Source organism: Leptidea sinapis, chromosome 39 (genome assembly GCF_905404315.1).
Source record: "Leptidea sinapis chromosome 39, ilLepSina1.1, whole genome shotgun sequence".
NCBI lineage: Eukaryota > Metazoa > Arthropoda > Insecta > Lepidoptera > Pieridae > Leptidea > Leptidea sinapis.
In genome coordinates, this window is record NC_066303.1 from 1,009,438 (window position 1) to 1,021,879 (window position 12,442).

Below are 12,442 nucleotides of genomic sequence, written 5' to 3' on the forward strand. Positions count from 1 at the left end.
ACCGCCCTCATATTTTGTTGGGGGGAGGGGGGGGGGGGGGGTAAGGCATGGCCTCCGGTCCTCGACACTAACCTATGCGAAACATAGCGGCACTAGGCCGCTACTTCATGCCGGTATTCTGTGCGAGTGTGGTAATTAACCCGGACGAGTCTGGCCCGACTGAGCTGACGTCATAAGACGACAGCGTGACTCTCCCACTTCTAAAAAGCCCTTAGTCGACTCTTACAACACCCATGGGCCTGGGTGACTCCCCTATTCTTTTTACGCCCCGGGGAAAGTACAGGGCAAACACCTACATTATAAATGCGAATGTGAGCTTGTTTGTTACGTTTTTTCGCATACACGTACAAAAGCGCGTACACCTTTCTTTAAGGCCGGCAACGCTCTTGTGATTCCTCTGGTGTTGTAAGAGAATGTGGGCAGTGGTGATCACTTAACACCAGGTGACCCGTACGCTCGTTTGTCCTCCTATTCCATAAAAGAAAAAAAAACATCAACCTTCAACATCATTTTCATCACAGAATTATTTCCAATGTTTTCGAAAGGATTTTCGGTAGGACTATAGCGTACCTCATTTGGTTGTGAAATGCAAGATGATTCGCAAAATTGGGCAGAAGCCCAATATAATAATTATTGTCATTTTAAAAATATGGACATTGTATGTAATATCTCTCATTTCGCTTCAGATTCATAAAATTAAATATATTTTATTTTATAATCGCTCATAAAATGCTCGCAAAATATCTTTATTTATTTACGTTGTGTGTGGATGATGCAGTTACTGTACTCAATAACTTTTGTTTTGTTTTAATTTACATTTCCTTTTTTGACTTACTCGTGTAAACCGCCATTGACTATTTGACATTTGACTATTTTTGTTTTTTTTTCATCTGGTGTTAAGTGATCCCCGCTGCCCGCATTCTCTTGCCACTCCAGAGGAATCACAGGAGCGTTACCGGCTTAAAGAAGGTTTACGCGCTTTTTTTGAAGGTACCCATGTCGTATCGTCCCTGAAACACTGCACAAAGAAGTTCATTCCATAGCTTTGTAGTACGTGGAAGAAAGCTCCTTGAAAACCGCACTGTGGAGGACCGCCACACATCCAGATGGTGCGGATGATATCCTAACTTGTGGCGTGTCGTGCGAAGGTGGAATTTGGCGGCAGGAATCAGGTGAAACAGCTCTTCGGAACACTCCCCATGATAAATGCGGTAGAAGACACACAATGAAGCGATTTCTCTACGCAACGCCAAGTAATCCAGCCGTTCACAGAGTACTGGGTCCCCGATAATTCCAGCTGCTCTGCGTTGCAAGCGGTCAAATGGATCGAGCTGATACTGGGGTGCGCCAGACCAGAGATGACAGCAATACTCAATATATGTGGCCGGACCTGCGCTATGTACGGCGCCAGAATGTGGGCCGGCTTGAAGTATTGCCGTGCTATATTTATGACGCCCAGTTTATTCGAAGCCAATTTCGCTTTGCTCTCCAGATGGCACCGGAATTGGCAATCCCTCGAGATTTCGAGACTCAGTATTCCGATACTATGCGAGGCTGTAAGGAAAGTGTTGTCGAAGAGCGGTGATACGTAATTGAAATTATTCGTAAATCGATGAAAATGTAAACGTTGATTGAAAAGAGTGTCAATGAGTTTCTTGCCACTTCTTCTCATTAGCTCAACCCTTTACGAAGTGGCGGTAAATTCAATAAGAAAAGTAATTTTTTGACATTCATAAATGTCATTTCCGTGACCTACATGAATAAAGTGATTTTCATTTGATTTTTCTCAGGCCTGCAGCGAACGAATTTAGGATCGCTTTTGAAATCGCAAAATAATGATTTCTACAATATTCATATCGTTTCCGAGGTTCTTGGGGTAGGAGAGAACGAATTTGGGATGAATTTTGAAATCCAAGATGGCCGCCGCGAAAATTTCCAAGGTTTCGGAGTACTTAGTTAGAAACGAATTTGGGGTCTTTCTTTAAATTCAGTTATCATTACCACCGGTTCGGAGGTTGTGGCTGGGATTGAATTATGCTAGGTTCTACACACGGACGAAATTACAATGCTACGTACGCACCGGATATTGCGGGGCTTATAGTGAAAACAGCTGATCGATATTTTTTATTTAAGACACTTACTGATTAAATGTATTAGTTTGATTCACATTCAAATATTTTAATTCAAAATAGGATTTCAAATCACTTAATGAACGTCAAAAACTACCACAGCTCAACTGAGCGGGCTTTTTTTAACTACCTACTCAAATTTCGTTACAATATATTATGTAATACCGTACAGTAAAATTTATTATTTAAAATATAGTCTGAGGGCAGTCCCTGCATTCCCAGTCTGTGGTATCAATAAGAAAGTCATTTATGTAACCTTTACCACACTAACATCTTTTAATAATAATTTGAATTTCGTGATACCTTCGGTTCATACATTTTCTAGGAAAAAGTATATACATCGCCGAACAAAAGACTTGCTAATTCGACTTAAACGAGTATCAGCCATAACATGTTTGTTTGTTCCCCGTGTTAACATTATGGTTATCACAGTTTTAAGCAAATTCTTTAATGGGCTCATCAACATATAGAACATTATCAAGAATATTAACTACCTATATTGAAATGCAACAGTCAAAATTTTTATACATTTAATTTTTCTCTGATTCTTTAGGACCTTTCTTCTTTAGGTTATAATATAGGTTGCAGGATGTGGAACAGTTTACGCAGTTGGCTGTAATAAAATTACCACATTTACGCGTTGTTCGACGTCTGCCTTTCCGATTAAAACTAAATCATTACTCACCCACTGGTTGTTTCAACCGCGAGGCGACATGTTTAGTGCGACTTCGTCACTTCCAGTACCTTGTTATTTAGATTTCTATGGTCACTAGTTTGGAATGCTAGTACGTATGGTCTTGAAGGAATCAATGACGTATTAATTCTGCATAATATATTGTACAGATTCAGGAAGAATGCAGCTGGCAGTTGCATCCTCAAAATTGCTGTGCCCAACCTGCCAGAGAACGCTTCAGGTGCAGGTACGTTATCAGTTGGCCTGTTTTTGTAAATAACTTTACTTAAATTTTCTAATCTTTTTTGTAGATTTATTCGACTTTAATGTCTAACGAAGCTAAGCTCGCATTACACTAGTTTAGTCTATTAATCGGCAAAGTGAAGCTCTGTTTTAACCAATTCGACACGTGTATCGCCTATACACGAGGTATCCTCAAGAGATCATGACTAGTTTCCTTTCGCTTTAAAATAGTAACAATACAAACCTTTCCATATACCGTACACTTCAGATTCATTCTTTTCTATCAACTTAAATTCTTCATATAACGTAATTTGTTGCATCATCATCACTGCAATGTTTTATTTTGCTTTAAAATAGTGTACCTTCTATTATATTTTATTTAACTTTATTAGCAATAAAACCATTTATGTACAACTATTACTAAATTTTTCACAAGTAAAAATTATAAATTCACATTTTGACATTGTCCATAATATTTACATAGATTAGTAAATATAAGCTAGACAGAGAAAATAAATGCTTGTATATTCTAACTCATATAAACTATATATATTTATTCAAAATACGGTTACAAATTAAGGTTCTTGTCACTTCCTTACATTCAAATTCAAATATTTTTATTCAAAATAGGATGTGACATCAATTTTTGAAAGTCAAAAAACTACCAACCATTCCAAAATGAATACCTCAGACCTGAGAAGAATGGGCGCAACAAACTCAGCGGGCTTTTTTTTCATCGAATAAATATGTTCACAAAGTAATATTTTACAATTAAACTTATTATTTAATAGCCTGAGGGCGGTCACTACATTCCCAATCTGTGGTATCATTAACAAAGTAATTTATGTTATAGTAACCTTTACCACACAAACGTTTTTAACAATTCTTTTGAATAACGTAATACTTTTGTTTTGAACATTTTCTGGGATCTTCTTGTAAAAGCATATACATCACCCCACAAAAGACTTACTAACTCGACTTAGCCGAGTAGTAGGCATCAGTTTATGTCTGTTCCTGGTGTTAACATTATGGTTATGACAGTTTCTGGCAAATTCACTTATGCCTATTAGTGCCTATGAACATACATTACATTATCAAGAATATATTGAGAAGCAACAGTCAAGATGTTAATTTTTTGAATTTTGTTCTCAATGATTCTTTTTTTTCAAATCGGACTTTCTGAGGTCGGCACCCATATAAAGGTATGCATTCACATGTAGTTATTATCAAGCGGAGATCTATAGAGCGTAGGTACTTAGACTTTACTCACGTAAAACTTAGCTGAGTTTAAGCTTAGCATACTCTTTGATTTTGTTTTTATACCTAGACATTTTACATCTGAAATGATGCTGAGCTTAAGCTAAGACAGCCCAATGCAAACACAAAGTTCGCGTTTTATCACACTCAGCTAAGTTTTACGTAAGGTAAGTCTGAGCAAAGTCTAAGCTCGCTCTATAGATCTCAGCCTCAAACCTGAGAAGAACGGTTGCAAGCGACACAGTGGGTGTCTTTTGATGTACTTACATCTTTTGGCGCATTAGAGAAAATTATTAAATATTATTATTATAAAAATTATCAGGGTGAAGTTTTACGATGCGCGCGCACACCGTCACGCAAATTCGACAACCTGACGTTAGCTGTTCACCTTAATAAAAACTAATAAAGTACATGGTGTTAAATAATAATACAGGATAGTTTTATTTAGAAAGTTAATAATTATAATGTTCTTCTGATTACTTGCATTTACAGAATACTGAAAATATTTATAAATAGATTTACTCTGTTTTCTGCCACACAATGGAACCAGTAGGTTGATGGAATACTGAGTATATCTCTTAAATTTACTGTCATGAAACATTTGCATTCCAGACTCATCTATAACACATATGCATGATTTTATGTGCATTTGGTGCTGGCTATGTGGTTTTGTCCATCACAATTTAGCCAATGTCTTGTATAGGTAGAGCACTAATGCTCTATGTATTTGAACACATCTGTGTCACTTTTTTTATGTGTCTGCAAGTGTTTTTCTAAGCAAATCTTGGTAGTATACTTTATTTTACATATTGAACATTGGTATACAGCATTCAGGTGAATACGTTTTGTGTGATCAGCCTTTCGTGAAGCAGATACAAACTTCATATCACAGAAGTTACATTTGTATGGTTTCTCCCCAGTATGTGAACGGGTATGGTAAAGTAAAGATTCCTTGGTTACAAATCTATTGCTACAAATTGTGCATTGAAACTGCTTATCTTGAGTATGTTTCACTATGTGAGCTTTTAATCGACTGGGTGCCCAGAATTTCTTCTGACACCATTCACATTTATGGGATCTATAATTACCATGTTCATGTTGAATGTGTACTCGTAAGCTAACCTTCTGTGTATACTTCTTATTGCAGTAGTCACATGTAAGCTTTGCATCTGATGGTGAGGCTCGTGACTTCTGCCCACATATATTAAGGTCAATGTGCCTTTTGTATGTTGTATGACTTCTGTAGACCCTGCCACAATCCTTGCAGATAACTTTATAGTAATGGCTTATCTCATGCATTTTTAATGTGTGACGATTTTTAAATGTTTTACCACATTCTGCACAGATTACAGTAACATGGCTTTCATTTTGATGTGCTTCTAGTATTGACTTTGTTCCAAAACTCTTTTTACAAGTGAGGCAGGTAAAAGTTTTTGGTGCATGTACTCTTATGTAGTGATTTCGTAAATTAGCTAATGACGGATAGTTTTTTAAGCACTGCTTACATTTTATATTCTGTGTGTCATTTTTGTCATACACCATATCTATGGTTTTCATGGGGTAACTTGATTTTATCTTATTTATATCTGAGTTGTCTGTATTGTGACTGTACTCTTTCTTGATCTCTGGCTGGAGTTTTTGTAAAGCACTCATCTGATTTGATAAATTATGCTTTTCAATTAATGTCTGTATGTTTAAATATGGATCCAGTGATATAATAATGGAGTTATTACCATTTGAAGATTTGGTTTCTAGACTGTTGTTAATAATGTCGAGTAATTTTTCAAGTTTTGTAATGTTTGTCTTAGTGTTTGTAACGAAGTTGTAGCTCTGCACAGAAGATTGTGCACATTTTAAACAAATTGTATCTCGCTGAGTTAATCTATTAGTTATCTGAAAAGTACGTAACAAATAAAATGAAATAATACCTATGTGTTATTTGAAGTAAATTATTTAGATTATATATAATATATAACTTATTTTTACTTACTTCTTCACCTAAAGTAACTTTCAAAAGATCCCAAAATACTATTGAACACTGAGAGTCCTCCTGATCGACAACAATTTCATCATCAATATGATATTCAGTTTCATCACTGATATCTTGACTTAAACAAAAAATGCATATTGGTTTCCCTTGAACCACGGCCTTAATAAGCTTACTTCTATCAACCATTTTAAGATTTAATATAATTTAATATTTACGCTGTGAATAAGCTAGTTTAATAAAGTTAGAACAAGGAAAATTTTATGTACCTACATCCAAATTGCAAAATAAACAAAGTTGAAACTTGAACGTAAAAAGGTATTTACAATTTACATACTAGCGACTCGGAAATTCGAGATCAAACATTTTTTTTTTATTTATTTATTTAGTGGCACGGGATGCAAGTCCATAGGCCAGATCAAACATGTATACAATGGTGCTGCCAACTACAAATAATAACCTTTTTTTTTATTGTTCCAGTTAAAATTTACTAAAATATCAATTTAAAATTATAAATGTAGTCTATATACATATAATTAAATATTGCACAGCGTTTTCTCTATGTAATATAGCATAAAATAGATCCAAAAATTAAAATGTAAATTAATTGTGCAAACTTTGCTTTGTCACTGGCAATAAGATAGAAGCTGTAAAAATTTGGCTCGTCTACAGAAGAAATACGTAAATAATCATAGACCAAGTATAGTAACTAGACTAATTGATAACTTCCGTGTCACTCACACGAGAAAAAGAAAAACTGCGAATCTAATGTAAAGAAATGAGACTGATTAGATCTTTTGTTTCGCCATGCGTGCCGGTTTTTTCAAGGTAAGTACACCCGGTGTGCTAAACAAACTTGACAGCACTGTACCGGAAACTTGTGAAACGTGTGAAATATCCACTATTTTTTCAACATCAGTGACAATTTTAAGTAGAATCGAAGGAAATATGGTGCGATGTTGTGTTTTACGATGTAAAAGTGATAGTGAAAGAACACTTGTGTTATATTATGTACCTATATATATAGGATATTATCTGTCTCATGTTGGCCACGCCAAACCGATCTATATAACCGTCTTGGTCTATATAAATAATGTCAAAAAAATCTTGGTCCTAGTGACAGGTATGCGTGGTTGCCATATTGTTTTGTTCATTAGGTTTCTGACGATCATCGTCAATGTGCTCTTTTTGATTTTCGTTTATATATTAAACTATATTTTATATGTTTATATAATAAATATGGGTCAATGAGGGTGTGTATTTATGAGATATACCTATACTATATACATGTTTATGTAGCGGTATATTGTGTATCTTATATTTGCAAAAAAGTGAAAGTGAATATTTTGCTTTTATACAATATGAAGATTTGATTATTACAGTTGATAATAGTAAATACTTTTACAGGTCACTCAACATCGAAAATGTGGTTTGATACTCAGTATACTTAAACAGTACTTTCGTTACGTACACAGGCTTATAAGCTCGAACCAGTAAAAGAAGGCGTCATATAATATCTCATATAGGCATCGAGGACGGTTTTGTAGATAGAGCATTATTAATGTACAAATCCAAAAAAACACTGAAAATTCACTCATTATAAAAAGTGGTTAAAGGGCATTTGTTTTAATGTCCCTTACCACTCCCGACGGTTAGAATCGAACCCCACAACTGCCCGAGTGCAAATTAAGGAATAGATCATATCCAAAAATATAATTTTATGAAAATACGAATTCAAGTTCCAACACTAAAATGCGTATATATTCTAGTCTTGTCAGGCCATGCATTACATATGCTGCTCCCGTGTGGTGCAGCACTTGTAATACTAATTACGATAAAATTCAATCAATACAGAATAAAGCCATTAAAATTTCATATAATACTGTGTTTCGAACTAACCTGAAAAAATTACAATTTAATAAAAAAATCCATTAATCAAAGACTTCATATTTAGGATATCTAAGAAATTCTATCTTTTTAATAATCCGACGCATAAGAATCCCTTAATTTCCTCAATTGGTAGAACCGGCTTAAATAACTTACGATACGCTGGCAGGTATAATCGATATCGCCTCCCACATCACTATTTCCTCGAGTACGGATAACGACACATAATACCGGTTTCAATTAGCTTGGTGTCGCAGGCTCGCAGCCTGTAGGTATTGTAATACGTTACCTTACGTAGGTATATCATCATTGATGCAATGCTATAATTTAAATTTTAAAGACAGTATTGCTACGTTATTGTTTTTTTTATGATTAGTATTGAACAATTTAATTGTGTTTAATCTGTTAATATTATGTCACTATAATATTTATATTGAAAATTAATATTGTTATACCTTCTTAAAAATAAATTAAGTAGGTACATAATCTAAAACTTGTATGACCACAAAGTCAGCGAGATATTTTTGTATTTTAATACCTACCTATTTCATTATCTTGTTTATTAAGTTTATATTGTTTTATATCTAAATATTTTAGAAAGACGTAATTAGTCTATGTAAAATAATTGTCTTTAAGTGATTATGTACCTACAGTATCCATTGTATTCGATTTTAAGCTTATGGTTAAAAAATAAAAACCTTATAAAAAAAAGTATCCAAAAATATAAACTGTTACTAGAAATTGTAAAAAGAGAAAAATTGAATTATCAAACTTTTGCTGGGGACATTTGGTTGCGCAATATAAAATTTACTATAAAAGTAACCATCAAGAATAAGTAACATTCCAACCACTAAAAAGTCTCTTTGTCGTATCCCTTCGATTCGAGATCACTCCTCTAACTGCCACAGCCTGTATTGGCATACTTGGCGTCGATATATCGAGCGACGTTCAGTTCCGTGGTCACTTGGAAGAGAAGGCCAAACTGGCCTCTAAAAAGCTTGGTGCACTCAGTAAGGCGAGACAGTACTTCACTAAAAGTCACCGCTTGCAACTTTATAAGGCACAAATTCGGCCTCACATGGAGTACTGTTCTCACCTCTGGGCGGGTGCTCCCCAGTATCAGCTTCTTCCATTTGACCGCATACAACGAAGAGCGGCTCGAATCATCGACAATCAAGTCATCTCCGATCGGCTTGATTCTCTAGCATTGCGTAGAGATGTGGGTTATCTCTGCATCTTCTACCGCATTTATCACGGGGAGTGCTCAGAGGAGCTGTTCGGGTTGATTCCAGCGGCCGAATTCCACCATCGGACATTACGTGCAAAGTACCATCCGCATCACGTAGACGTCTGGCATTCCACAACCGCGCGTTTTCTTCGAAATTTCTTGCCTCGCACAGCCACTTTGTGGAATCAACTACCGGCAGCGGTCTTCCCGAACAGATACGACTTAAGGACCTTCAAGAAAAAAGCATACTCCCACCTTAAAGGCCGGCAACGCATTTCTTGACACACCTGTTGTTGCGGATGTCCGTGGGCGGTTGCCTCACCTCTCCCCATCCCGTGAGCCTCTTGCCCGTTTGCCCCCTCTCATATAAAAAAAAACAAAACATTCGTCGACATCAAGCTTTTCAGACCCCGAATCAGAGAGCGAATATTAATATGGAAATTATTTATTTTATGTTTGGTAATCATTGTCAAATAAAGACATTTGTCAATATTTTATATATAAATAAAATATATATTTATGTTTTATGTATTTTTATTCGAAATTAGTTTATTATTATAAAACTGTTGATAATCTCTGAATTGTCATTTTGACAATAACATTTCTTTACTTTTCTAATTTCAATCCTTTTTGGAGACTTTGGCTCCAGCTTCAAGTTTTCTTTCATCGTTTCACATTGAAAGTTTTCTTGTATGTTCTACTTCAAAGTGCTTGTATTTATTTTAGGGTAGGGAAACGAATCACGTTACAAAAATGTACAACACGAGAATTTTGATATTTGATAGGGTTAAGATAAATGTAGGTAAATAAATATATACAAAAAAATAGATGAAAACTATTATTTTCAGATAAAATATATTAGGTACTATACATTATTTACAATTTAATATTATTGCTATAAATATATCTAGAAAATATACTATACGGTTTTCGAAAAGTTACTATAAAGTTTTCGAAAAGCTAGTTTATCCTACACTTATCTGGCACTTCAAACAGTTGATTGTCCTAGAACAACATGGTTTTGTAAAGTCTAGATCCACTGCATCTAATCTGTTTTCTTTTGTCGAAGACGTTATTGGGGAAGTGGACCATGGCGGCTGTACAGACGCTATATATACTGACTTCAGCAAGGCTTTTGACAGAGTACATCACGAGTCCCTTCTGAAGAAACTTTCGTCCTGTGGGTAGTCCGATATTCAGTTAAACTGGTTTAGGTCATACTTAGTGGATCGAAAATCCTAAGTGGTAATAGCTGGGCATCCCTCTAAATGTTTTACAGCCGTGTCTGGGGTACCGCAGGGCTCTCATCTTGGGCCCTTGCTCTTCAATATATTTATAAATGATAATGGAACTTGCTTTCAAAATTCAAAATTTTATATGTTTGCGGATGACTTAAAATTTTTCAGACTGGTCAACTCGTCTGATGACTGTGTCTTGCAGCAGAGAGATTTGGATAGATTGAGCAGATAGTGTAGTATAAATAGCATGTCCCTAAATAATCAGAAATGTTATGTTATAAGCTTCACGAGAAAGAAAACAAAAATACTCAGGTCATACTACATTAACTGCGCACCGTTGACTAAGGTTGATCATATTTGCGATTTGGGAGTCACCCTTGACTGTAAGCTGAGATTCAATCTGCATATTGACAATATTGTAAAGAGAAGCTTCAAGACTCTTGGATTTGTCATAAGAAGCAGCAGGGAGTTTAAGTTATCCAGCACTAAAATATTATTATACAACTGTTTAGTGCGTAGCTCTCTGGAGTAATGCAGTGTCGAATGGAACCCTCACTACGATGTTTTCAATAAGCGCTTGGAGAGTGTACAAAAGAGATTTTTATGGTACCTATCTTATTCGTGTAATTTGGCCAAGAAACTCCTAAACTATAAAGATCGTTTGCGATGCTTCGGGTTAGTTTCCTTAAATAACCGCAGGAAATGCATGATGCTGTATTATTGTACAAACTGGTCAACAGCACAATCGACAGTCCTTATCTAATTTCAAAATTAAACATTTTTGTTCCAAGAAGACTGCCCAGGTCCAAGAAATACACCCCATTTATAATGAGTCCAGCACGGTCTAATCTGGCCCTCAATTCTCCTTTGAACAGAATTACAAGCACTTACAACGCTGTTCATAACTGCACTGGTAATGGCGATGATAATTATATTAAGGGTGGTGGGCTGTCGACAAGACACCAAGCTATTGATATCTTCTCTGATCACCTTCATAGCTACAAAAGAAAAATACAGCACTCTCTTATGTCCTCACACTCTGTTATGTACTAGCTTTCGTTAATATGTGTAATATGTCTTATTTTGCAATTGTAATCGTTGTAGTTCTAATGTATTAACAATGATTTATTTGATGAGCTCTTTTTCCCTAGGATGAATTTAATTTATTTTAATTGAAATTTAATTTCTCACAGTTTTAATTAATTAAAAATTTTGAAATTCTATTTTTTAAATATATATTGCTTATTAATTTTGCTAAAACGTAAGTAATGCTCTATTTGTATTCGTTTTAATTGTTCTCGATTTGCGCGTATAATTGGGGTGTCACTTAAATAGTTATATCTGTGTTAGTTATTAAGGAATTGTATTGGTATTCACCCTGTTGGAGCAATAAATAAATAAAAACAATATGGGATTTTAGAGACTGAGCGTTTGGCGATTAAATAAAACAACTGCTTGACTGTGAGGAATATGTGGAAGATATATGATTTATTAAAAAGTTACACAATATATATACAAAATCCTTAAAACTAGTTACCCAATTACAATCGTTACTTAAAAATATTTACAAGTTCAGAAAATACACACCAATACTAAAGCTTACATTTTAACCAATAGTAAAACGTTTCATTCAATAAGAATTGAGAATAATATTATATGTTCTATCTCGCTCTAAAACTAATGCTATCGCAGTTTGTGTAAACTCGCGTCGAACCTCGATCATACGATTTCAATGAGCATTCCGCACCTACGCTATTGCTCATTGATTAAAATTGCATGAATAGCGATCGACGCCCGAGT

General features: G+C 35.1%; 1 protein-coding gene across 4 annotated transcripts; it reads right to left on the reverse strand.

The window, feature by feature from the left end:
* Positions 1–4,719: 4,719 nt before the first annotated feature.
* LOC126976081 (gastrula zinc finger protein XlCGF7.1-like) lies at positions 4,720–6,646 on the reverse strand. Of its 4 annotated transcripts, none has more exons than XM_050824264.1 (3): positions 6,563–6,646; positions 6,293–6,410; positions 4,720–6,195 (listed from the first exon to the last, which is right to left on the reverse strand). In XM_050824264.1, the coding sequence occupies exon 3, from the start codon at positions 5,953–5,955 to the stop codon at positions 5,014–5,016; it is 942 nt and encodes a 313-aa protein (XP_050680221.1). In that variant the 5' UTR covers positions 5,956–6,195; positions 6,293–6,410; positions 6,563–6,646; the 3' UTR covers positions 4,720–5,013. The 4 variants fall into 4 exon arrangements, with proteins under 4 accessions (XP_050680221.1, XP_050680220.1, XP_050680222.1 ...); XM_050824263.1 differs by having other exon boundaries at positions 6,559–6,576; XM_050824265.1 differs by having other exon boundaries at positions 4,720–6,184; positions 6,293–6,640.
* Between the last annotated feature and the right edge of the window lie 5,796 nt (positions 6,647–12,442).

Coding starts and splice junctions, on each gene's coding strand:
- LOC126976081 (XM_050824262.1), bottom strand. CDS start 6,478: ATGGTTGATAGAAGTAAGCTTATTAAGGCCGTGGTTCAAGGGAAACCA. Junction 6,196..6,292: donor AAGTTACTTTAGGTGAAGAA/GTAAGTAAAAAT, acceptor CGTACTTTTCAG/ATAACTAATAGATTAACTCA.